Here is a 25,662-nt window from a genome sequence, read left to right as displayed (position 1 = left end):
AGACACAGGCAGAGGGAGAAGCGGCTCCATGTGGGGAGCCCGATGTGGGACTCCATTCCGGACCCTGAGATCACACCCTGAGCCAAACGCAGATGCTCAACCGCTGAGCCACCCAGGCATCCCTTGCATGTAACTTTTTCACTGAGATCTAACAAGTCATTATAACTTGCCTGAACTTGAGGCAGTCAGTTCAGTCAGATGAATGTTAACATAGTTAAGGACTAAGTGCAGCAACATACATTTGCAGCTTGACTAGCAAGGTTATGTCACAATTTATCAAGTGCCAGATGAGTGCTAATTGTCCTTCAGCTTGAAATTTTTCATGTGGGGAGGAAAGCAAAAAAGGAAGAACTTCTTCCTTTCTCTAGGAATGAAAACATTTCCCTAAACTAATCAACCACAAGGGCAAGGACTGCTTTTTCTTCAATTCCACCAATTAGAACACCATCCCTTTCTTGTCAAGTGTGTGCTGACCTTTAATTACGGCCGAATAGGAGGAGGAAAATCATATAGCTAACAATACTGCCAACTGGGTCCTGCCTTCATTGTGAGCACGTGCATTGCTAACTCACTGTAAAAATGGGGCAAACTGCAATGATATAGCCATATACCCTACTTTTTTCAATTGAGAAAGAATGGCTCCCTTCCCCTCTATCTGAGGCTTCTGTTTAACAGCCAGTACCCCACTGAGACAGGTCCCTTCATCAACTAATACACAACACAAGCCTTCTTCTTAGCTTAGTTTTTTTTTTTTCTTTTAACAAGACTCAGCTATGTACATTAGACAAAATCTATCTTAAGTAGAACATATAAGAATTTCAAACAGAGGTTTTCCATAAATGCAATAGACAAGCAGAACATGAATGAATCTGGCAAGGTAGCTAGAGAATGTGATTGCGAGGGAAAAAAGACAATTTAGGGGAAAGACAAGTTACTAAGTCTGCCCAAAACACATTTACTGACTTTTTAATTTAATGTGGCAGCAGCATGTTAGCTGGGTAAACCATTCAAATTATTTAGGCTTAGTGGAAGATTAAAAACACTCCACAAGGATACAGTCAGTAAAACCAAGGCAAAAAGTATGTTCACTTATTTGTTAAAAAAAAAAAAAAAGTAAACAAAATGAGCTATCAAGCCATGAGAAAACACGGAGGAAGCTTACATGCATATTATAAGTGAAAGAAGCCAACCTGAAAAGGCTACACGCTTTATGATTCTATATGACATTCTGGAAAAGGCAGGGGTTACGGGGAAGGAGGGATGAATAGAAGGAGCACACTGGATTTTTAGGGTGGTGAAATTATTCTATATTATACAATAATGATGGATACAAATCATTGTATGTTTGTCCAAACCCATTGACTACACAACACCAAGAGTGAATCCTTTTTTTTTTTTTTTTTTTTTTACCAAGAGTGAATCCTAATGTAGACTCTGGACTTTGGATGATAGTGATGTGTCGATGTAAGTTCATTAATTCTAACAAATGTATGACACCAGTGGGGGATGATACTGAGGGAGGCTGCGCATGTAGGGAGACAGGGAGTATACAGGAATGCTCTGTACTTCCTCCTTAATTTTGTTGTACGCCTAAAACCCCTCTTAAAGATGGTCTATTTTTTTTTTAATTAGAAGTTTTGACTTACGGATTATTGGGGTAAAAACTTTCACCGGCATTTATCAAACACCCACTATCAATTGCCCTACTGTGGTAGCCAGCCTTCAAGATGGCCCCCAACGATCTCTGTCCCCTTATTTAATTTTTTGCACTGCACCAGGATTTGGTTGGTGTGACCCATAGAAGTGATAGTGTGTCACTTCTGAGATTAGACAAAAGACACAGCAGCTTCTCCTCACTCACTTTCACTCTCTTGGAACATCAGTTTGGGGGTAAGCCAGCACTATGTCATAAACACCCTGTGAAGAGGCTAATTGATAAGGAACTGAGGCCTTCAGCCCACAGCCACATGAGTGAACCTGGAAGCAGATCCACTGGCCAAATCAAGCTTTCAAAAAACCACACTCTGGCCAAGATCTTGACAGCAGTCTCACGAGAGATCATGGGCCAGAACCAATCTAAGCTGCTCCCAGATTCCTGCCAGATTATATTATACGTAAACATATGTGTATGTAAACATATAATTCTGATCTGAAAAAGTAGACAAAATCTTGGCTTTCCTTGCATACCCATGGCTTCCTCAGAAACTGGGAAGATTGTAAATCTTTGCTGCTTTAAGCTGCTATGTTTTGGGTTAACTTGTTATGCTGCAATAGATAGCCGATACACTTAGGACAGACACTGTAGCGGGCAAAGACAACAAGCTGCGTGAGAGACAGCCGGTGCCAGCCTGTTCACCTCCCACCTTCCCAGATCCTGCCCAATGCCTGGCATGTAGTCAGCATTCAAAAATATTTATTGAATGAGAAATTAAAATGTGGCCACAGCCCTTCAGATGTGAGCATCTGAAGGGAAGAAGACAAGTACACGGGGATCTGTTACGCAGGTGTGAACGAAACAGGTACGTAATAGAGAGATGGCACAAGTAAAGTGCTTCGTAGCAGAGATGGTGATTCATTCTGTGTCAGGAAGTGGTCCCAGAGTCTGAATGAAGAAGGCAGCAGCCACTCAGCAGCGCTTATTAGGAGGACAGGCCTCTGTAGAGGAGCTAAAATCCATTCTTTCTCGTCAGTGTCGTCATCATCTGAGTAACAGCTATTATAAATCTGAAAACTGTGACTCTAAGCAGAAAAATGTCTTCCTCCATGTGAGAACAGTTATGAGGAAAGCACCAGGCAAAGCTGTTAGTTATTAAACATAGCTGTTGTTTGCAGACATGGTCGCACACAAGACCAGATCGAGGGAGAAAATGGCGCACACACAAAACAAACAAACAGAAAGCTCTTCCAAGATCTAGAAGAATCGAGGGAAAGGTTTTTCCATCTTGCAGTGACCTCCAGAAGTGAGGGTGGCTTCTCAGGAGATCGGAAAGCCAGGGGAAGGAGGCTTGGGGAGGGCAAGGCCAGTGGCTCCAAGGACACAAATAGAAACCAAAAAAACAAATGCAAAGTGACTCGCAGAACGCTCCCCCCTCCCCAGTGCCAGGCTGGAAGATGTTTCTCTCAGCATGGGGCCTATGGCTTCCTGGTCAGCTGGAAGCAGATAGATGGTTTCCCCACCTCCAGACATTCTGTCTGCATGAAACCTGAACAATTTTGCCACAGCCCAGGATTTCTGGGCTATTCTTTAATTTGTCACTCTTTTTTTTTTTTTGACTTTAACTTATTTGAGAGGGAAGCTTTATATCACTGCAAGTTGAAAATGAGTATCTTCCTATTACACATTGAGATAAATCCTTAGCTATTAAAATAACAAATTTATACCTGTATATCATTTAAAGTCCTCTTGAGTATGACTACAGTTTATATAGCCACTCTGAGGAACACTGACTTCAGTAAAAGTAATTAAATTAAAATACAACAAATTGCAAGATGAATTTGATTTCATATATCGAGAAGCAAAGCTAGACTTTTTAGAGGTTCAAGATTAAGAATATTCTAGGGGTGCCTGGGCGGCTCAGTCAATGAAGCACCTGCCTTTGGCTCAGGTCATGATGTCAGGGTCCTGGGATTGCACCCCATGTCAGGCTCTTCACTCAATGAGGAGTCTGCTTGAGGATTCCCTCTCTCGCTCTGCCCCTCCCCTGCCCCCGTTTATGCTATTTTTCTCTCTCTCTCTCTCTCAAATAAGTAAATATATCTTTAAAAGAAAGAGAATATTCCAGAAGGTAGAACATTAGGGATTAGGTATCACTGAAAGAAAGATGCCAGAACCTTGCACACATCTCTAGCACTAACCTTATTATTCACAATTGTCTCTTTACACTTCTGTCTGCCAACTTGTCTAAAAAGTCCCCTGGGGACCAACGTGTGTCTCGTTGACTGCTCTCTACCCATCCACCCGCACACAGCAGAACCACAATACGGTTCTCTGCAGGAATGAAGACATGTGTAAGGCATTTATTTTTGCTGCAAAGCTCCTCTCTCATATTGGTCTTATGTGAATAGTTGATACATTTCTGTTGGCTGTGAACACATATTTTTGAGCAAAATTTTGCTCTTAAAATTAAATTAAATTAAATTAATTAAATTAAATTAAATTAAATTAAATTAAATTAAATTAAATTAAATTAAATCTTGGCTTGCCTTGCTCACCCATGACTTCAGATTGCCACATGGTACCCATACAGGTAAACTGTGAGAGCAATTCACTAGAACTCAAGAGACACTAATTTTGGCTGAGCAGTATAGTCATGCATGGAACTTCTTAGCCATCCTGAGGCCTGAGCTCCACCCCTGGACATACTGATTCTGATTCAAGATGAAATCCCACATCTATGGCACAGAGATACACAGTTCTGGAGTAAGACATTTGTCATACCAAAAGAGAATGTGAAGACACTTTCTTGGAAAATCAACGAAAAGCCTTACTATTATAAGAGCTTAGTTTATTTTTTTTTAATTTTGATTTCTTTTTAATAAGACACATTCAAATGGGGTTCTCTTAAACAATTTTATTATTCCCAGGTTAAAATTGTGAAGGGTTCCTTTTATCATGGAAACAAGAGTTCCCCCCACCTGCCAAGAGTTTTTGCTAAAGTACTGTCTGCTGGGGGTAGAGAGGTACATGGGAGCAAGGGTTAAAGAACAGAAAAGCAAAATCTATCTGTAAGCCATTCAATCCGAGATAACTGGGCTGAGGATGCCTCAGGAGATGGTCCCTGGTGTCAGGGCCACTCTATGGTGGCAGCCTGGGCAACTCTGAGTCCCTGTTTCCCCACACTGCCACCAGGCAGGAGGAAAGCTGGAGTTTGGGTCTCTGCAGAGGTAGGTTTAAAGCCTGCCTCTGTCTCATGTTAACTGTGAGACACAGGAAAACATTCTGAGCTATCCTGTCATCCGTCTAGCCTCTCCTTGAAAAAGTAAGTTTCCAAATTCTTAATCATATGTTTAGAGCACTTGGGGAGTTATCTGTTTGAATTTATTTTCCTCCCATTAAAAAAAATACAAATTGATAAAAATGAGTATTTACTTCTTCCCAAAGAACCGGAATCTAAACAACATAGAAACCAGGATGCAAATAATCCAATTGTCACCTACTTCAGTTATACCAACAACAAGCACTCAGTCATTTTCCTTTTGTTCTTTGGTCCCACAGTTTCAGAAACAGCAGGTGGAAATAAGGGCTCATTGCTGGGAGGGACCTCAGGGCTCATCTCATCCAAGGATCTCTTTAAAACCACCCAAGGTTGACATCATCATCCTCACTCTGGTTACTCACCACTCACATTGTTCATTGTAACAGGCAGCCCCAAATAACCTCTTTTTTTTTTTGAAGCTGCTTGTCCCTTTATGGCTTTAATGGGCAGCACTGTTTACTTCCCCTAAGTAAAGGGAAGAGGAGGGTGTGAGGCAGGGAAACTGCAGAGAAAGTCATGTGCTTGTACTTTCATCTGACCCAGGTCTGGGAAGGTCCTGAACCACCAGCTGCAGTACAGTGAACGCTGGTCACCTGTGCCCTCTGGCACCACAGACCCAAGTCCTGGAGGCAGATGACCCCATGGGGGTGGCAGGCAGAGGCAGCCACTGTCTTCTGTGTGATTAGATGAGTCTGAGACTTTCACAACCATTTCTAGGAAAGGAGCCGGGTGAAGGCAGGATGGCCAGAGGCAATCTGGTTTAGCTGTTGTGAGGATCTAGGACAGTTTCTTCTGGTACTTCTAGAGATATCTTGTAATTTTTTAATGTCCCTGCAATATCTGTTACTCTTCTCAGCCCCTATCTATTTCCCAAATTACTCGGCATAAAAGTTCTTGAAAACAGTCAAAGGCTGTGTGCTTATTTTCAGCAGGAGGAAAGTGGGAGGAGGAAGGGACTCTGGCTGATGTGCATATTATTTTGCAGCTGGGCTGAGGAATGGAAAGAGAAAGCCAGGTGGGAGGAGAGATGAGGGCAGTCAAGGTGAGCTGGAGGGTCACAGGGACCCAAGAGCAAGAGAGGGGCCATGGAATCCCAAGGAAGAAGAAGTGAGTCTTGGGTGGGTAGAAGATGCCTATACTCTTGCCCAACATGGCAGGGCATGGATTGAAGAAATGCTGTCAGTGCAGACACTCAAACAGCAGGCTCAGGCTTCTGCCTAAATTCAGGCCCAAAATGCTCCTCCTAGAGTGGCCCTGGGTCCCTCTCAAAAAGATTCCCAATCCTTCTCCTGACCCCTTCTTGCAGGATATAAGCCACCTGATGATATGTTTGCAATGTAGAAGCCAGAGCTTAGCTCTGTTCAGTTTTAGATCACTACTCTTCTCAGGCCACTAGGGGAACCTCTCTCCATTGCCTGGTCGCCTTGTTCTGGTGAATTGATCTAGCCTCAGCACAGGAATGGATAAATTTAACACCCCTTGTCTCTTCTCCCCAACTCCCCCGGTTGAGTTGGGAGGGCCAAATGGGTGTCTGGGTTTAAAGAGGAAAGATCCCAACCAGTATGGAACTGAGCTGGAAGTGTCCTAAAGCCTATATAGGCTTGAAACCTCCAGCTGTTTGGCCTCTGCTGGAAAGCAGAGTTGGCTGAGCCACAGAAGGGGGTTCAGTGGATCTGAGTGAAGACGATGGACCTCAGATCCACGGAATCTTTGTCACCTGGTAAGGCCTGGAACCAATCAATAATAGTTATCATGCATAGAGCTTTGTTGGGAACCTGTGGCCAATTATGGTATAGGTAATAATGAGAAAAGAATTGCACCCACAAATCAATTAACAAAAATACAGATTGTTGATGGTCAGCTCCCAGAGGGCAGGGTCTGTGATTCATGCCTGTATCCCACAGGTCCTGGCCTATATAGCAGGTGTTCAATGAACATTTATTGGCTGTTTGTTAAATGAGACTAATAAACTAAATGCAAATCTCCTGGATACCCCAAATCATTATTTAGGCTTTTGTAATAACCGTGTTTTGTAGTTTCTATATTTGATGTTTCAACATCTTGGGGCTTTGCTGATTCTGGAGACTGGCCCTCCCAGGGACAGCCCCAATTAAAAAACTCACCTGCAAGCAAGCCTTTCATGTGCAGACCACCCAATCAGTAGCCCATACTACCATTACCTCCTTTATCACTTCCTCCCTCCAGGCCTCTATCCACCTGCCCTATCATCCTAGGGCCGGGTACCGGACAACTAGGGACAGTCTATGGCCATTAAGCTATTGGATCATTTAAACTATTATATCCCATGCTTGCTCATGCTGCCTCACCCACATAACCTCCTCCCGTGGCATGGGCAGTGTGAATGACAAACTATCTTTTTTTTTAAGAGTTATTTCTTTTGGGATGCCTGAGTGGCTCAGCAGTTGAGCGTCTGCCTTTGGCTCAGGGCCTGATCCTGGAGTCCCTGGACTGAGTCCCACATTGGGCTCCTTGCATGGAGCCTGCTTCTCCCTCTGCCTATGTCTCTGCCTCTCTCTGTGTGTCTCTCATGAATAAATAAATAAAATAAATTTTATTAGAAATTTATTTAAAAAATTTATTTATCTTAGAAAAAAAAGAGATTTTCTTTTTTATTTTTTTAAAGAGAAAGAGCACACATACACAAGCAGGTGGAGGGGCAGAGGGAAAGAGAGAATCCTAAGCAGGCTCCCAGTGCAGATCCCCAAGTGGGGCTCAACCTTCCAACCCTGAGATCATGACCTGAGTTGAAATTGAGAGTCAGACACTTAATCTACTGAGCCACCCAGGTGCCCCACAAGCCATCTTTTCAATGGCAGTCCTCACCTGACCTGTCGGCCTCACCATACATGAATAATAATAAAGCCTACATTTCAAATGCATTTTTTAAAGATTTTATTTCTTTATTCATGAGAGACACAGGGAGAGAGAGAGGCAGAGACACAGGCAGAGGGAGAAGCAGGCTCCATGCGGGGAGCCCGACGTGGGACTCAATCCCAGGTCTCCAGGATCAGGCCCTGGGCTGAAGGCGGCGCTAAACCACTGAGCCACCTGGGCTGCCCAAAGCCTACATTTCAAAATTGTTTTGGAACCTCCAACAATGGGACACAACAGAATAACAGCTGCCACCTCCCAAGCACCTATACTGGGCTGAGCGCTTCGATAATATTAATTCTAAGGCCAACAATGATCACGAAGACAGATATTATTACTTCCATTTTATGGATGATACAGCTGAGCCTCAGAGAGATTAGGTGATTTACCCAAAGTGGCAGGGCTGGGATGTTTGAGCTGCCTAGAAGAAAGGAGGAGATGTGAAGTCCAGGGTTGGGATCCTGGTGCGCATAATGGGGAACTCAGAGGAAGAAACCTAAGGATAGTTCATTCATTCATTCAGCAAACATTTCTTGAGCAAGATGTAGTGGCTAAGGCTGCTGATTCCCTGACTCTGTCTCCTTGGACCAGCTAGTCCAACCATGGAAAGGGAAGTTCTCTCTCCCTCAGCTAGCCCGTGCCAAGACCAATGACAAGAGCATGCTGGAGAGCACGGCTCCAGGCAAGGCTCGGGGAGGAAGCCACACTCCCTGCCTTGTCTCAGCTTTACCCCAGCGTAGGAACTGCAGCCAGGGAGCTTGCCATAGGAGTCATCATTTAACCACTCAATTCACCTTGGTATCCAGGTGCTGTTCTGTTTCTGGGTTTCCTTTGGTGATGGAATTTTGTCCTTCAAAAAAAAGGGCTCATCACCTTCTGGAATTTAGGATTTAAAGTAGCTACAAATGAGACTCTGGAGCTTTGAAAACTTACCTAGAAATAGAGTAGTGAGAACAACATTTTTTGTTGTTGTTTTTTTACTCCTGACCACAAAACAGAACTCCTTTGCCAGGAGGACCATCTGCAGAGGGCAAGGAAAGGGCACACTTGAGGAGCCAAAGGTCCTAGGGGGCTGCCCTGGGCTCTTCTCACATCCACATCCACCCACTGGCAAGACAGTGCCCAGCTTATCTTTAGAGTGTCAATACCTTTCAAGGACCACCCCCCCCAGTATAAGCCTACATGTTAAAAAAGCAACTCCCCCTGGATACCCTGGAAATACTTAACATACTTAAAAAATTACATTTATGTCTTAATAGATGTCCTTAGGTCAGGGCTGGGGGATTGTCAAAACTCTGGAGGGAAGGGATGAATTCCCACATTTGGCAGACTCTGAGGTCGAACAAGACTGGACAACCAAGATGCCAAGATACAACAGGGCAAGGGGGACGAGATCAAGCTCCCTTTTACTCGTGGACAAACTGTGAGATCACCTTCAAACAGAGACCCTTTTAAGAGCAAACTGCGGCAGCCTGGGTGGCTCAGTGGTTTAGTGCTGCCTTCAGTCCAGGGTGTGATCCTGGAGACCTGGGATCGAGTCCCACGTCGGGCTTCCTGCGTGGGGCCTGCTTCTCTCTCTGTCTCTCATAAATAAATAAATAAATAAAATCTTTTTTTTTTTTTTTTTTAAAGAGCAAATTGTGCTCTACTAATTACTATGCAGAAAGAATGGGCATAGACCAAGACCATTCCTGCAAACCATGGTGTATGGCCCTCATCCGGAAAGCTTGTCCTCAGTTTCCCTTGCCCTGCGTAATTCTCTTCAGTCTGCCCCTCCAGATCTGATTACTGCCAGTCCCCTCCTTGCAGCCTCCTCTCTTAACAGGACTTTTTACAGACAAGGCTTCCATGTGGGTACTCTGAACACCTTGGGTTTCTTGACTTGAGTGGATCTGAAGCTGTAGAGCAGGAAGTGGGAAGGCAGGGGAGCAAACAGGCCCCACGACCCTGGGAAGGTGGGGCCCATGGCAGGCCCCCATCAGTTCTGTGAGCCTTATGTTAACCAGCAACCAAGTCCGCAGGGCTGGGCCCCGTCCTCACAGCTGTGTTTATATCTCCCAAACCCTGCTGCATATGGAAGTTAGACTCGGGGCCAGAAGTCCCAGGAGGTGGTGGGCGCAGGGCTGGTGGGGAGGGGGGGGGGCACCCCTGGGGAGGGGGGGCACCTCTACTCCGACCTGAGGTCTGCCTTGAGCTTTGAGTCCCAGGCTTCCCTCTGAAGCCTTGTAAGACCCTGTCTCTGTGCTCTTGTCCAAGCCTAGTTGCATTTATATCTATTTCCTGCCAGCGTCACCTCTTGCAATAATTCATCCCATCTGTCTCCCGCATTGCAGCCATTTATTCCCACAGCCCCACCCTGGTTTCGTCATCACCCAGAATGTGTCCACCTCTGAAACCTTAAACTCCAAGAATCCACGCTCCAGCCACCACTGCCACCAGCTCAGCTCCTGATGGTAGAGGAGTCCCCAGGTCTGTCCCAGGAGGGAAGGCCGGGAGCTGCGCAGAGGGGTGGGGTTTAGGGACCAAACATCAGGGCAAATCTGAATCCAGGCTCTGCCTCTGGCTGGCTGGGCCACCTTGGGCGATTGACTTCACCTAGGCCTTCACCTTCTCATCCACAAACTGGGGATAATAATATATACTGAGGTTGAATGCGGACAATATACTGAGGCCCAAGTACAGTGCCTGCCTGGGCCACTTGCTCACCCAAGGGGAGCCATTGTATTATCACTGCATTAGGATCACTTCTCACCACCTGCTATGGGCCTTGCCACCTCCCCTGGCCTCCCCTGGCTTCCTCACCTCCACAAGAGCCCAGATGAACTCCAGAGCTCCTGAAGCTGCAGGACAAGGCCTCCCTCCCCTGCCCACACACCACCCTGGTGGGCAGAGAGGTTGCCCTAGGACATGTGTGCTCCTGGCAAGACCCCTCCTATAAACCCAGCCTTATCTGCCCTGAAACCGGCCTAACCAGTCTCACTGAGCCCTTGCTCCTGGCTTCTTGCAGCCCCACAGAAGCCCCAGGACTCTCAGGACAACCCATTACCCACAAAAATCCCCAAACAGCCTTGTTTATGCTCCTTTGACCATTTCCTTCCCCAGTTACTGAAACCTTCCCACTGGGCAGCCCCTGGACCTCCCAGCAGGTCATCTTAAAAAAAAAATCCCTTATTTTTGTCGATCTCAGCTCTGAACATTTCTTTCACATTCTTCTTGTTCTAACTGAACCTCTCTCCCTTGTCTTCCCAAGTGTGGCTTTCTCCCTCCCACTCTCAGACAACTGGCCTAAAGATGCAGTAGGTGTTTTTCTTTGCTCTTTGCTGCTATTTCCAGAACCTTCTCTCTCTCTCCTCTCCTCCCCATCTTGGACTCTCACATCACAACTGCACACTTCTCATTGCTAAGGGTCATGTGTTCACCCTTCCCCTCTTGGCGCTCACTCTGGCTCTCTTTCAATCTCCGTTTCAAACTCCTCCTGACCTCCTTCCCTCTCTTGATTTCAACCTCCGCCCTGACGCACTTGACATGTGGCTGCGCCAAACTAAGGCCGGGCTTGAAACGCAAAATACACACTGGATTGGGAAGGCTCAGCATGGGAAAAAAAACAGAAATACTTCAATCGTCTTTTTATAGTTATTACATATCAAAATGATAATATTTTGGATATATTAGAGCAAATAAAATATATTATGGTGTCTAAATTAGTTTCATCTGTGTCTCCACCTTTTTGTGTGGCTACTAGAAAGTTTAAAATTGCATATGTGGCTCACATTCCATTTTTGTTGGCTTTACCAATAATCGAAACCCTTTTTTAATCGCCTGTTTAAACATCCCACATTATTACCACCTCTCTCATCTTCCTGAGGGACTCCCTCAAGAACTCTGGACCCTACTGCCTCCCACCTCCTGCACCTCCCCCACCCCACCCCACTCCCACTTGTCCCACTTACATTCCATGATTTGCGTTATTCACTCTCTAGACACACCCTCAATCCCCTTGCCCCTCTCTGGAGTCCTCACGCCTGGCAAAACTAAATCTCATTAGAGCTAACTCTGCAACTCTGCATTTCCATCCAATGGAAATGGAGCATAGTCAGAAATGGGAAAACCACACCACCATGCTTGCTGGGCTGACTTTAAGCTCATGATCATTATACCCGAGTGGGCCCTGATCCTATCCAGTGGGCTTGCTACCTGTTCCTAGGCCACCTGCACACTCATCCCCAGACATCTGTCTCCTACCTCCGCCTCCACCTGCACTTTTGGTTTCCCAGTTGAGGAAACAAAAGCAAGGAGAAGGAAGCTTCCTCAAACTCCCCACTCCCCACAGTGTGACCTCTGACCTGTGTCCAGGCCCTAGCACTTTGCCTCTCCTTTTGTCATTGTAGTCAAACCATCTGTGCTCTTGCCTGAGGCAACACCCTTGACTCACATCAGATTCCTTCTGTACTTACTCCAGGATGTAATTCCAGCACTTCTTCTTAGCCAATGTTTCCCTCTGCACAGTCTCGGTCCATCAGAATAAAGCATACTATTTTTTCCATCTTAAAACAAAAATCCTTCTTGACCTCTATTCCCCTCCATTTCTCTGTCCTCTCATACAGTAGCACTTATTGAAAGAATTGCAGGTACCCACTGCATCTGATTCTTCTTTTCCTATTCTGTCCTGAACCCACTCCATTTAGCCTCCTCCCATCCATCATCACTGAGATTGCTTTTGCCAGGTGTTATGGGCTGAATGGTGTCCTCCTCAATTTCCTGTGTTAAAATCCTCACCCCACTGCCTCAGAATGTGACTCTATTTGGAGATAGGGCTTCTAAAGAGATGATTACATTAAAATGAGGCTGTTAGGCTGGGCCCCAATCCAGTTTGACTGGTGTCCTTATAAGAAGAAGAAATTTAGACACAGAGAGACACCGGGGAATGACATGTGTGCACAGAGAAAAGAACATGAGAGGACACAGCAATATGGCAGACAATTACAAACCAAGGAAAAAAAAAAAAAAAAAAAAAAAAAACCAAGGAGAGAGGCTCTAGGAGGAATCAACCTGCCCAAACCACGGTCTTAGACTTTCAGTGTCCAGAACTGTGAGAAAATTAATGTTTGTTGTTGAAGCCATGCAGTCTGTGGCATTTTGTTACATGGCATAAGCTGACTAATACATCAGGTCACCTCCAATGGCTCAGTCTGATGGCCAATGCTCAGTGCTCCTCCAACTGACTTTTCAGTAGCACTGGCTCAATTGGTCACCTTTCCACTTCATTGCATTTCTGGGCCTCAGCACTCATGGTTATTCTTTACTAGTTGGTCCTTCTCGGCCTCCTTTGCTGCCCCTCTTATCTCTCGACCTTGTAGACCTTTCAAGCATGGTGCTCAGCAGAGCCCCTTCCCTGAATCTCATCTCATTTCTCACACACTGCCAATCTGTCAGTACTAATCTAAACACACACACCAGAACTGAGTCACCTCTCATCTCCTCCACTACTTTCACTTCTTTGGAGGCACAGCATTTCTCACCTAGGTTACCCTAACTGGATTCTACCCAGCATTCCCCTCTATCACTACCCTGCATCTTAGCCCAACCCTAACCTCACCAGGCACCTCCAAAGTAGAGTCTGCATTGGGTCTTCACCTTCTCTTTCTGGCCAGACTTATTCCACTGTACTTTGGCTCCTCTCCCACTCCACTGAAATGACACAGCAGAGGTAATTGCTGGAAAATCAAATGTTCTACTGCAGAAAGACTGATCAAGTTAAACTGGAAATTAGACCTTTGAAACCCTTTGCTGGCTTCCTATTGCCCCTAGAGACCCAAATTCTTGTGGATGCTAAAGAAGACCTTCCACAATTTGGCTTTAGCTTCAATATAATTCAGAGTGTAGGCTGTACAATTAGGTAATCCTAACTCCAACTGAATGTTTGTATCCCCCCCCAAATTCATATGTCGCAGCCAATATGATGATAATTAGAGGTAAGGCCCTTGGGAGGTGATCAGGTCATGAGGGTAAAGTCCTTATGAATGGGCTCAGTGATCTTATGGAAGAGATACCAGAGAGCTCCTTCGTCCCTTCCACTATGTGAGGACAATAAGAAGATGGCCATCTATGAGCCAGAAAGAGGGTCTTCACCAGACACGGAATCTGTCTGTGCCTTGAACTTGGACCTCTCTCCTCTAGAACTGTGAGAAACAAATATCTCTTGTTTATAAGCCACCCAGTCTGTGGTATTGCTAGAGCAGTGAACAAAGACACCAATCCCTTCTAACTGTGAGCGCAGGCAAGTTACCAGGTCTCTGCGTCTTGGTTTCCTCATGTGTCACTTGGCTGTAATTACAGCACTCATCGCACTGGTTGATGTTAGGATCAGGTGAGCTCATACTTGTCACATGCTCAGAGCAGGGCCTGGCCCAGCAGAGTTCAATAAGTGAACGTTCATGACCTCCCACCACTATCCTTCCTCAGCGTGGGCTCTGTGCTCCCTTACTTGGAAACCCTTCCCTGCCCTCTCTAGTGGACACACTGCTATCTGCCCTTCCATATTTCACTCCAGTGACTATCCCTGCAGGATGCCTTCCTTCCTCCCCAAGTCAGACTTAGGGCTCCTTCTTCTCCTCTCTATCGATATGTTGTACCCAATTTCATTAGAGCATGAATTAAATTATAATGCAGGATTGGTTTACCTGTCTGTGTCTTTAGGGGACTTTAAGGAACCATGACCTTCTATTTCTGCACTCACCGGCAGCACCATAAAACCTATCATCTTTGGATGAATGAAGTCTCCATTACTTTTGTCTTTTAAACTCACCTCTTTAAGCATTCCTTCACCTGGTACTTATGGATTTGGTGCACGAGGATGTGTGCATTCATTCAACAAGCAAAAGTGCCTTCCATGTGCAAGACACAGTGCTAGGTGTTGGGAATATTAAGACAAATCCAAGGCAGACAGCATTTGCACTCAAAGAGCTTACGGTCCAGAAGGACTCAAGGGCACACAGCTGCAGCATAGTGCAATTGGAGGCACTGACAAGGACCAAGGAAGCCAGGCCAGAGACCTGGGAAAGAGAGAGAGAAGCCAGAGCTTCTAGACTAAGGGGGGAGACTCATGCTGCTTATTGTCTGACACCAGGAATCAACACCAGATAAACCTGGGAATGAGGTAGGAATGAAGCTCACCGTTCTAGAGACTGAAAACAAAGAATATAGAGGAAGTAGGGCACCTTGGGCAGGCGCCAGGGTGGAAGCAGACAGCAGAGGGATGCAGCGATACTTCTCCTAAGATCAAACATGGATGGAGTGCTCGGTACATATCAGGCACTGTTAAAAAGACTTGACATGGACTAACTCAGGTAGCCCTAAAAAAACACTGAGTTGGGGGCTGTTGACTCCTTGTATACAGGAGGGGAAGCTGAGGCTAAGAACGGACTCAGGGTTTCCCAGCCAGCACTTAGCGGAGCTGGAGTCAGAATGCAGCCTGTCTCGCTCTAAGCCTATGGCTTCACCACCATGCAATGCCACCCCCACAATGGACAATACTGTTAAGGATGTTAAGTTTGGACTAGGGTGCCTGGAGTGAGCAAGGCTGTTACGTGCGCTGCACCAACTGTGTGATCCAAACCCTGAAAATATCCTTCCCACCAGATCACCTCCAGGGAAGTAAACTTTGCTTGTGGATCAATGTTGTGCTGGAGGAGAGAGGGCGACAGACTAACCACAGTGACAATGAAATGACAGTGACATGTCTCATGCTTTCTGGCACCTCTCCTTGCACATAGCCAGTGCAATGCACTTGTAGGAAGCATGCAAAGCAACTTTCTTATTGAAAGATGAGAATGAAAAAATGAATGAATGAATGAATGAATGAATGAACGAATGAACAAGGGAATGAGGACCAAGAGCCACCAGAGCAAGGTTCCTGGGTGGGGAGAAGTTGGTGATGTGAGGAGGAATAGCCATTTCCTGACTCATCACCCCTCCACTCAGGGCATCTCCCTAAGCTTCTTTCCCATTTATGGCCCTGCTTTCCCTGCAGACCTCCTCCCAGCACTCCCACTCCAGACTGTGCCGGGCCAGTGGTCAGGTCAGTGCCATTCCCCTCATTGGGAAGACCCCTTGGGGCATCTGGACTCCTCTCACTCTTCCCTCCACAAGACACCAGGTCCCACCCAGGGACAATGAAACTCATCCCTTGACTCTCCTGGTGGCACACCGCAGGAAGGCCCTTGGAAGGTACTACCTCTGATCCGGATGGGGAATGGTTAGACTCACATGTGCCCTAGAACCAGGAGCCCTTGGGTCCAGGACGTGTCCTACAGATTCTGCTATTGGGGACCAGGACTAAAAAACTTTGTTTGATTTCCCTGAAAATTGAGGCTTCGTGAGGGAGCTCACTAACCAAAATTCTGCTTTCCTTAGCAGAAGGTAAAAACCAGCCTTAAGACACCCTAAGAAGTGATGTGGGTGTTTCCTGGGAGACCCTGGGGGGACAGCAGTTGCTCTTTCGTTCTCCTTCTTCCTCATTTCCCCAGGACTTACAACGTACTCCCCAAGGGCAGGGAAGTGAAATGTGCACTGTACACAAGTTGCTTTCTGTGGGTTATGTCACCTGATCCTCCCCCAGCCCTTGTGAGGTAACATTATTCCCATTTTGCAGATGGGGACACTGAGGGTTGGAAAGTCAAGGCCCCAGTGAAACAGATGGCTCGCTCAGAATAAGACACTTTACAGGATTCAATAAAGGAATATGGGCAAAGTGCGGCAAGGGTGTGAAATGCCCACAAAGGCTAGAGTGGTGCCATCTGGATGTGACCACCTCAGTCCCAGGGTCAAGGAGGGGAATGGTTGCTGGAACCTGGAAGGAGAAAACTTGTGTGGAGATGGTGGCTTACCAGAGGCTGTGACCTTGTGGGGAAGGACACGGGCAGCCTGAGATGACCCCAGAAGGCAGGACCGCGGGAATAAATATTCCAACCTCCCTCCCCCCATCCCGCCCCCCATCTCCTGCCAGGGCTGCTCCCCAGTGGCCCAGAGCAGGGTGAACGGTGGCCTGTGGGCATGGGGGTGTGTGGGGGGGGTAAACACAAGACTTCCCAGCGCAGAGCCCACCCAAACTGGCCAAACTGCAATGTCCAGGCTCTTGTCACCTCCCCAGGCTGCTCCGCATCTTACAGAGGGGACAGTCCATTGGGCAAGGGAGACCCAAGACCCGCCCCCCCGGTGACCGCAGATGGATGGAGCAGCCTTTGCTGCCCGCTCCCCGGGGCCACACCCTGAGAGCGCCCCGCGCCCCGCAGCACCAGTGAACACCCCCGCTCTCCTGCTCCAGGGCCCGGGTCTCCAACCTGTAGAGGGCGGTGGCCCTCCCGTGACGCCCCAGCCAGGCCCTCCCTGCCCTTGGGGGAGCGGCTCCAAGGCGAGCCCCGGGGATCTGATTGAGGAGGAGGCAGGATGAGGGGGTTCCCCGAGGAGGATCATTTAATTTTATGGGGAGGGAAGGCAGGAACCAGGACCGGGGCTCGGCCTGGGGGCAGGCGGCGGGGTGGGGGGCCGGGAGCATGTGCAACCATCACCTCCCGGCCTCCCATCTGCCGCCGCCGTGTGCCGGAGTGTCTGAGGCCGCGGGGTGAGCAGGGCCACAATATTTTTCTGACACTAACACCTCTCTCTGGCCCTCAGGAAGGGCGGTGGAGGAGCCAGGCCCCGCCAAATACCGCCCACAGCCTGCCCTCCGCCTCCTCCGCCTCCGCCTCCTGCCATACCCCAGAGGCCTGCAGCTAAGGCAGCTTCGGGGAAGGTGAGAGGCGAGGGGAGGAGGGAAGGAAGCAGGGAGGGGAGGAGGGAGGAGAGGGAGGGGAGGGGGAAGGGGAGGGGAGGAGGGAGGGGAGGGGAGGAGGGAGGGGAGGGGAGGAGCCCCCATTTGGCTTGCTGTTCCAAGGGAAGTAGAAGTGGTCCTGGAGGTCACAGGAAGCTGGGCTCAGGGACCTTGGAGGTCACAGTGTGCAATGAACCCTTCCATGTAATTCCAACAGGACAGGTGGAACGGAAGCTATTTGCCTTGGTGGCACAGAGAGGAGGCCGCCCTGCAGTGGGGCCTTCCCATCAACAGGGGGGCTCTGATTGGATGCTAACAGCTTGGATGCAAGGGAGGAGGCAAGATCCTGAGACATGGCCCAACAAGGGGTGCAGAGGGAGAGGCCCCAAGAGGTCCCTGAGCAGGGCGTGTGGGCCTGAGCCTGGAAGGATGTGGGGGTGCACCATGTAGGAGATGGCCCCTTGCCCAGGGGACAGAGGAACCAAGGCGGGTAAGAGCCCCTTCCTCCCCCTTCTCACCTGCTACATGGAAAAGAAGGTGATAGATAAAGACAGGGTGGAAGGGAAAGAGGAGACAAGTTAGGAAAGGAGGGGGGAGGGGAGGTGCGGAGGGAGAGGAGAGGAGGCTGATTCTCAGCTCATCACCTCTGAAATAGCAAGTTTACGCCCTAATGTGTTTAAAATCCCACCTGCATTAAAGTCCAAGTCATACTGTAATATCTGGGCTGCAGTTTCTTGACTTTGCTTCTCCAGATCCTAATAACTCCAGAGCCAAGAGGAGGCACCCCTCCTCCCCATCGCCTTTCTGTCAAGGGGGAAAATCCTGGAAGGGACCCCGAGCCCCTGCAAGGCCTACCAGACGGCACAGTTTAAAACTCCTCAAGGCCCGTGGGGCTCGGGCCTCCCTCGCTTTACCCATCTCTGTCCACCCTCTGTTTTCCCATCAGCCCGCCTCTCCCCTCACAACCCTTCTCCCTCTCGGGTTACACTCTCCAGAGATGAGGATCAAAGAACAAAATCCTGGGGAAATGGATCAAATCTGGCTTGAATTTCCCCAAGTCAGAGCTCATGGGTTTCCTCTTAGAAATGAAAGGGAAAGGGGAAGAAGTCAAACCAGAAACCCCTGAGCTTAGGTGGCTGACTTTATCTCAATACTCTGATCTCTCTGGGTTCCTCACACCGCCCGCACCCCCACCCATGCCTGGAGGCCAGGTCATTGAAGAGTGGGGGACACCCAGACAATTTAGAAATCGGGCTTAGAATGTAGTTGCTTTGCCACCTTTAGATCTCAAGGACCCAATGTTCATTCATTCATTCATTCATTCATTCATTCATCCAATAAATAGTTAGCAAGCACCTACTATGTGCCAGGCTGAAGCGATAGCAGGTAACAAAACAGAGGTGCCTGCCCTTGTCGAGCCTATGTTCTTCCCACTAGGAACGGACAGTAAATGATAAGCATGATAAATAAGAATTATATCATGTGTTCAGGGGGGAATAGGAATATGGGAAAAAGACAAAAGAGAAGCCAGGAAAGAGGCTGGGAGTGGAAGGGGACAGGAAGCTCAATGGGGAAGGTGACATTTGAGCAAACACTGGAAGAAGGTGGAAGAGCAACTTTCTGGGGAGCAGAGGCCCCAGGCGAGTATGCCAGCACGTCAAGGTGAATGTCAGCAGTCTCCCTGGCCGCCGTCAGCACCTGGGTTATCAGGTTATCGCTCTTATTGAGCAAGGCAGGCAGGATGCTTTGAGGGATTTGCTCAGGGCAGCAGCATGTTCCGACTTTAGGTTTTCAAAGGACCGCACCCTGAATGCAATGACCAGGTCTGTTTCTACACATAGAATTTTAGAATTGGACAGAACCCCACAGAGACCCCCACCTGCCCCCATTTGGCAGATGAAGACACTGAGGCCCAGAGAAGGATGTGACCAGGTCACATGCCCCTGGAGGGGTGAGTCAGCCTCCAGCTCACATCTTCCAACCTGTCTGCACTTCATGGGGTGCCGGGCCTCAGGTGACCCCCCCCCCCCCAGGACTCTTACTAGCAGGTCTCTAAAACTGTCCTCTGATCAGATCTCCTTGCCGCTGGGGGGCCTAGAAAGCCCAGTGGCTGAGATTACCGCTATTTTCAATCTTTCTGATCCAAATGGTCTTTTTGAATCTGGGGTTCAGAAAAAGGGACAGCCAGATGATGTAAGGGGAAGAGGGTATGATGGCCAGGTGACACTTCACACCCTAGGCCTCTCCCTGCCCTGCCCTGCCCTTCCCCATCTGGTACCTCAGGCTCCCCCACAGTGCTGTACCCCAGTTCTTTCTTGCCAAGCCAGTCCTCTTTCCGGAGGGGCTAGCAGGGAGAGGGTGGGGTTAAGGATGCGAAAGCAGCTTGGCCTTTGCTGAGCACTGGCCAGTGACCTGGCCCTCCCAGGTGGCAGTAACCTACCAGAACTGCTGGCCTGGCTTGGTGTGACTCCGCTGGCGATACCTTTCCTCACCTTCCTCTTCTCTTACAAAATTGTGTTCAGTCTTTAAAGCCTTTTCTGGGAAGGCTTCTCCTAGTTTCAGTGCAGTAGTCTCCCTATATCCAAGGGGGATACTTCCAAGACCCCCAGTGGACACCTGAAACCATGGATAGCAGTGAAGCCTACATGTACTATGATTTTTTTCCTCATATATACTTACTGGGTTGAAGTTTAATGTATAAATCAGGCACAGTATGAGTTTGACAACAGTAACTAATAATAAATAGAACATTTGTAACAATATATGGTAATAAAAGTTAGTTGAATGTGGTCTTTTTCTCTCTCTCCATCAAAATATTTTATGACACTGTACTCATCCATCTTCTAGTGATGTGAGGATAAAATGGCTACATGAGGAAATGAAGTGAGGTGAATGACAGGCACTGTGACATGGCATTAGGCTGCCACTGGGCTTCTGATAATAGGTCAGAAGGAGGATCATCTACTTCCAGACCACAGTTCAGTGCGGATAACAGGCCGTGGAAAGCAAAACCACAGATAAGGGGGGAGACTACGTGCTCACATGTATTTTCACTTACTTTATGTTATGGGTAATCGTTCCCAGGCCAGTCCCTTCCACTGAGATCATAGCCCTTGGAGGGCAAGGATGGTTCAATTTCTCTTTGGGGCATCCTTGGCACCCAACGCATAGCTTGACGCATTGTAGATCCTTAAATTTGTTTGTTGAACGGAATTCAGAGGAAGAGTTACAATACTAGAAGTTTACCAGGACAGGGTGAGGGGGCTTACTGGTCAGGAGCTCAAAACTCATCTCTTCTCCCTGCTGAGACTGTCCCTGATCCCTGCATCTCTGAACTATCCAACTTCCCTTCTGGCACTCAGCAGCTTGTGTGAGGAGAGACACAGTTAGAGCAGGATGGGGAGGCATTTCTCTTTTTGAGTAACTTCGACACAACGGCAGCTAGCAGAGTAGAGAGAAAACACGGTGTCTGAGAAAAGCCTTGAGTAAAGGCCTGCGTGGTGGTTAATTTCTGTCAACTCGACTGGTCATGGGTGCCAGGTAAAACATCACTTCTGGATGTTTCCAGATGAGACCAGCATTTGAATTGGTGGACTCAGTCAAGCAGATTGCCCTCCCCAGTGGGAGTGAGCCTCATCCATCAGTTGAGGGCCCAAATAGAGCAAAGGCAGAGGGATTTGCTTCTTGCTTCCTGCCTGCCTGTGGAGTTGGGACATAGTGTCTCATCTTCTCCAGCCCTCAAACTTCTATTTATACCATTGGCTCCTCTGGTTCTTGGGCCTTCTGACTCAGACCGAATTACACCACCCACTTTCCTGGGTCTCCAGCCTGAAGAAGCAGATCGTGGGACTTCTCAGCCTCCACAACCATGTAAGCCAATTCCTCATAATAAATCCTTTTATATACATATATATCCCCCTGGTTCTGTTTCTCTGGAGAACTCTTTACAGCCTGTCTCCACCTAATTGGCCACAGGTCTTTATGAGGCTCTGCTGTAAATTTCATTCTATTCGGCTCTGAAGTAGGGACAATGATCTCCTCCCCTACACTCACTACAAAGAGGACGGTATTCATTCGTGTAGAAAGCATTTATTAAGCACCTGGTAAGTGTCAAGCTCTGTGCTGCACACACAGGATCCAGTCTGTTGGCAAGGTGCTTTGGGCTCCTTTGGAGGAAACATCAGTTGAGTTCCCAGTTTTAGCAAATAACCAGCTCCCAAAGATGCAGTGCCATCTGGGTCACTGGGATGGGGGACTACTTCCTGCGGTGTGATCTGGGGCCTCAGACCCAGGGGGAGGATGAGCACCTTGACAAGGTGTGTTCTCTCCTCACAAATGCTTTGAGAAGTGGGTTGGGGGCTCCTCACCTGAGAAGGTCTGGGTTCATTGGCTCAGATGCCTTTGCCTGACCCCAGCCTGACTCAGAGGAGAGGAAGGCAAAGAGGCAAAAGGCCTGTTCTAGGAATCAGGAGACTAAGTGCTCAAATGCCTCTATGGCTGATGAGCTGTACAGTCCTTAATGCTTTCTCAGCCTCCGGCAGCTCATCTGTGAAATGGATACACATCTTGCAAATTGCACTAATTTGTAGAGATGCATGAATTAAAAGACCTTTCAAAGCATGAAGTTCAACATAGGAAGTAATCAATGGGGAGACTCCCCAAGCCGCCGCCCTGGGACAATGCCGAGGTTGGGTAGGGAAGCAGGGCAGGTCTTGTACTGCAAGATGAACCCAGAAGCACTCACCATCCTCACACAGGTTCAGCTTGGACAGGCTCCTGCCATCAAAGGGCTCCTCAAAGATGGAGCTGGTGTCACGATCACTCACAGTGTGCAGGTACATGGCTTTGTTCTCCATTCTGACCTGCAGCAGAAAGAACAGCAAGGGGAGAGGAGAGGGAGAAAGGAGGCAGGGGAGAGAGAGAGAGAATAAACTATAGGTGGACACAGAACTGAGTGGGCAGAACAAGGCGCCCATCCCCAAGCCTTGGAGCCTGAACACTGGTAGCCCCTCATGGACAGGTGCCAGCCACCAGGTCCTCGGGATCCTGACTCGCCTCCCAACCTCCTCGGTGCTTGGGAAGGCCAAGGCCCTTTGGACCATTCTGATGACAGGATGGGTCCATTCATTCCAACGGCCCTTGTTTGGGGCCAGAGCCTGAGCCAGAAGGGCCCCAAGGGTGATGCTTGGTGGGGCCTGGAGAAGCTGGTCCTCCTCACCCCAGTGGAGTGACTTCCCGGCCTCTGGAGCTTTGCGCATATTAGAGAGACTTGGGCTCTTGCTCTGTGTTGGAAGCGTGCTGCCTGGAGTTGGGTGCTGTGGGACCAAAGCAGGGATCCGTCTCTCACCAGAACCAGAGGAACAGGCAGCTGCAATGGGGTCCCCCAGACATTAAGACCTGGGCAGCCCTAGGCCAGGCGAGGGGCCCATGTCTACAAGGCCTCCTGAGGCTGGATTCGCTGGGGCTCTGGGTCTTCCCCTGTGGTTTTCCAGGAATGCACCCATTTACTTGGGGAAAGGGCATGCCATTTGAAGTAAACCAGCGCCATTTACGTAAGTGCGTACCTCACTCTCCCATTTTGTAATATACACACGTGCCCCGAGTACATGACAGGAAAGATTATATTTGGAGATGTTCTGGGTTGCTCTGGATCAGAAGACTCTGGTGGGGATTGTAGGGATTTTGTGCTTATTTTTGTTTGCCGGATATTCTGGGTTTTCTACACTGAGTTTGCATTCTTCGTGTAATAAGAAAAATCTACTTTTTCAGCCAAATTACAAAGTATTTATTTACATAAAACACTTGCTATTCCCTTTCTTACATATATGCTCAGGGATTTTACAAATTACGTTCTAATTTCAGCTTTGTTCCAGCCATAAGTTTAGCTTGACCTTTGGCCCTGGTGCTCTTGGACCGTCTGGATATTGAACCAAAAAATCCACTTTTAGAGAGCAAATTCTTTGGAAGATAAAAGCCCCTGGGAAGATGGATGGGTCGCAGGCCAGGCATGAAGCAAACTCAACTCTGAGGCCTGGAGAGCTGAGGCAGGGGTCTAGCACCCGGGAGGACATGACAGGGGCCTGGCAGGTGGCATGGGGGCACCTTCCAGGTGAGCAGCCAATCAATTTCTCTTCGGAGGCAGAGTGGGAAAGGAGGCATCAGCATCGGGTCAATAGATACGGATAATGAAAGAGGAGCCCGGATGAACCGTCCCGGCAGACAGAGCAAAACACAAACCCTTTATATTCATGGCTTGACCTTGGTCTCCAGAGACCTCTGACTTCAGGGCTGAGAAGACGTCAGAACTGGCCAGTTGCTACACAACTGTCCTTCTGATGTCGCTGCTGCTCTCGTCTCTCCAGCAATGAGATGCCACATGCCCTGCACGCAGGTGAACACGTGTGCATGCGTGCGCGCACACACACACACACACACACACGTGTGCATATATGGGCAGGGTGTTCACAGCCTCTGCAGGCCTTTCTTCCAGCCTGCAGGAGGAGGGGGCCAGAGGGCAGCCCACAGCTCTGCCAGGATCTCTCCCCCCTCTGCCCCAGGAGTTCCTTGGAGCCCCCAAACTGCTCCCAGCCAGCTTCTCTGTGCCGCAGTTATGTCCGATTTGCTAACGTCGCAACACCGTGCTCCATCCAAGTCCTCCACCCACTCTGGGCCTCTAGGTGGGGCCCCGGAGCGACTCCACTGCTGCTGAGCTGCAGGGGACCCTCCCTTGTTTCACAAGCACTGAGTGCAGCATCCCTCCCTCTGGCCTCCATCCTGGGGAGCTGCAAAGCAGGAGGCCAGTGTCTCTTCTGCAAGCCATAATCCTCTCTCTGCCAAAGGCAACAGGCGCTGTGTGACCTCTGGGCAGCACTCGATGGGGTGCCGCCATGCTGGCCTTGGGGCTGTGGAGATGAGCTCAGGCCAGGTTAGCCCCGGCTTCATTTCCACCTTCCCCACTGCCAGTCACCTCCTGGATCAGAGCTGGAACACATGGCTTGTTATCTGGAATGTGTCTATAGGGTGGCCCCTCCTCTACCCCCTCCCCACCCCAGGGCTGGTGGAACAGGAGCCCTGGGGAGCCTGTTGAGAAGAGGGGCTGGGGTGGAGCAGAGGCCAGATGTGAGATGAGGTTGGAAATGCTCAGCCAGCTCCGTTAATGTTTGTTACTTGGGAAGGAAACCTAAGAATGTTCTGACTGCCCCAGGTTTTATTTTCAGCTATTTTTCCTTCTTGGGAAATGGGGGGCAGGAATTTGAACCCTTCAATCATTGGTCTCATAGCCTTTGGGGCTAAGTTTGTGCTCTCAAGCAAGGTGCAACTCACTGCCAAGTGCGATGGTAATAGAATTGATATGCATCCCTTGCGTGTGTACACGCCCCATGAGCTACAGACCATTTGCCATCTAGGATCTCTCTGCCCTCGCAGGACCACTGTGAGGGGGGCAGAGGACATCAGTGTGTTGTTCCCACTTTAGACATAAGCCAATCTAGGCCCACAAAGGCAAGAGCCAATGGTGTCAGTGAGGCAAGTGTGAGGCACCAGGCAAGGGCTTCCCACCCAGGGCACTGACCCTGCCACAAGGCTGCTTTGTCCAGGAAGTAGGTATTCATCCATCACGGTAGCTACCTTTAGGGTCACAACCAGGCAATGAAGAGGGTCAGTGGAGGCCCTGGGGCCAAGCAGAGGCTCCAAGAGCTAGAAGGGAGGGGACCAAAATCATGGAAACATGAGCAGGGTGTGGAGGCCAAAATGACATAAGGATAAAGCCGGAGGAACTTGGAATTTTGTGTTCAAGTCAAAGAATGAGGCCTTCCTCCCCCAGGGACAGGACATACTGGCCTCTTAGGGATGTCTGGATGCTACATTTTAGAGCTGAAGCATTCAGGCATCCTGCTCTACCCCAGGAACCTCCATGCAGGCCAGTGGCAGGTGGGGAGCTCAGGCGACGTGGGATCCTGTCCTGGGGCCATTTCCTACTACTCGGGA

The 25,662-nt window shown here is 48.7% G+C and overlaps 1 protein-coding gene across 3 annotated transcripts in view; it reads right to left on the bottom strand.

Annotated features, from left to right (window-relative positions):
- SCARA5 (scavenger receptor class A member 5) overlaps window positions 1–25,662 on the bottom strand; it is a 122,956-nt gene that overhangs the window by 95,858 nt on the left and 1,436 nt on the right. For all 3 annotated transcript variants that reach the window (XM_038573735.1, XM_038573733.1, XM_038573734.1), the window contains exon 2: window positions 22,421–22,538. In XM_038573735.1, the coding sequence (XP_038429663.1) occupies window positions 22,421–22,532 (112 nt within the window). In that variant the 5' untranslated portion in view covers window positions 22,533–22,538. The remainder of the gene's footprint in view (window positions 1–22,420; window positions 22,539–25,662) is intronic.

Source organism: Canis lupus, chromosome 25 (assembly GCF_011100685.1).
Source record: "Canis lupus familiaris isolate Mischka breed German Shepherd chromosome 25, alternate assembly UU_Cfam_GSD_1.0, whole genome shotgun sequence".
NCBI lineage: Eukaryota > Metazoa > Chordata > Mammalia > Carnivora > Canidae > Canis > Canis lupus.
Note: the sequence above shows the minus strand (reverse complement) of the source record. Positions and strands in the feature narration are given on the sequence as shown.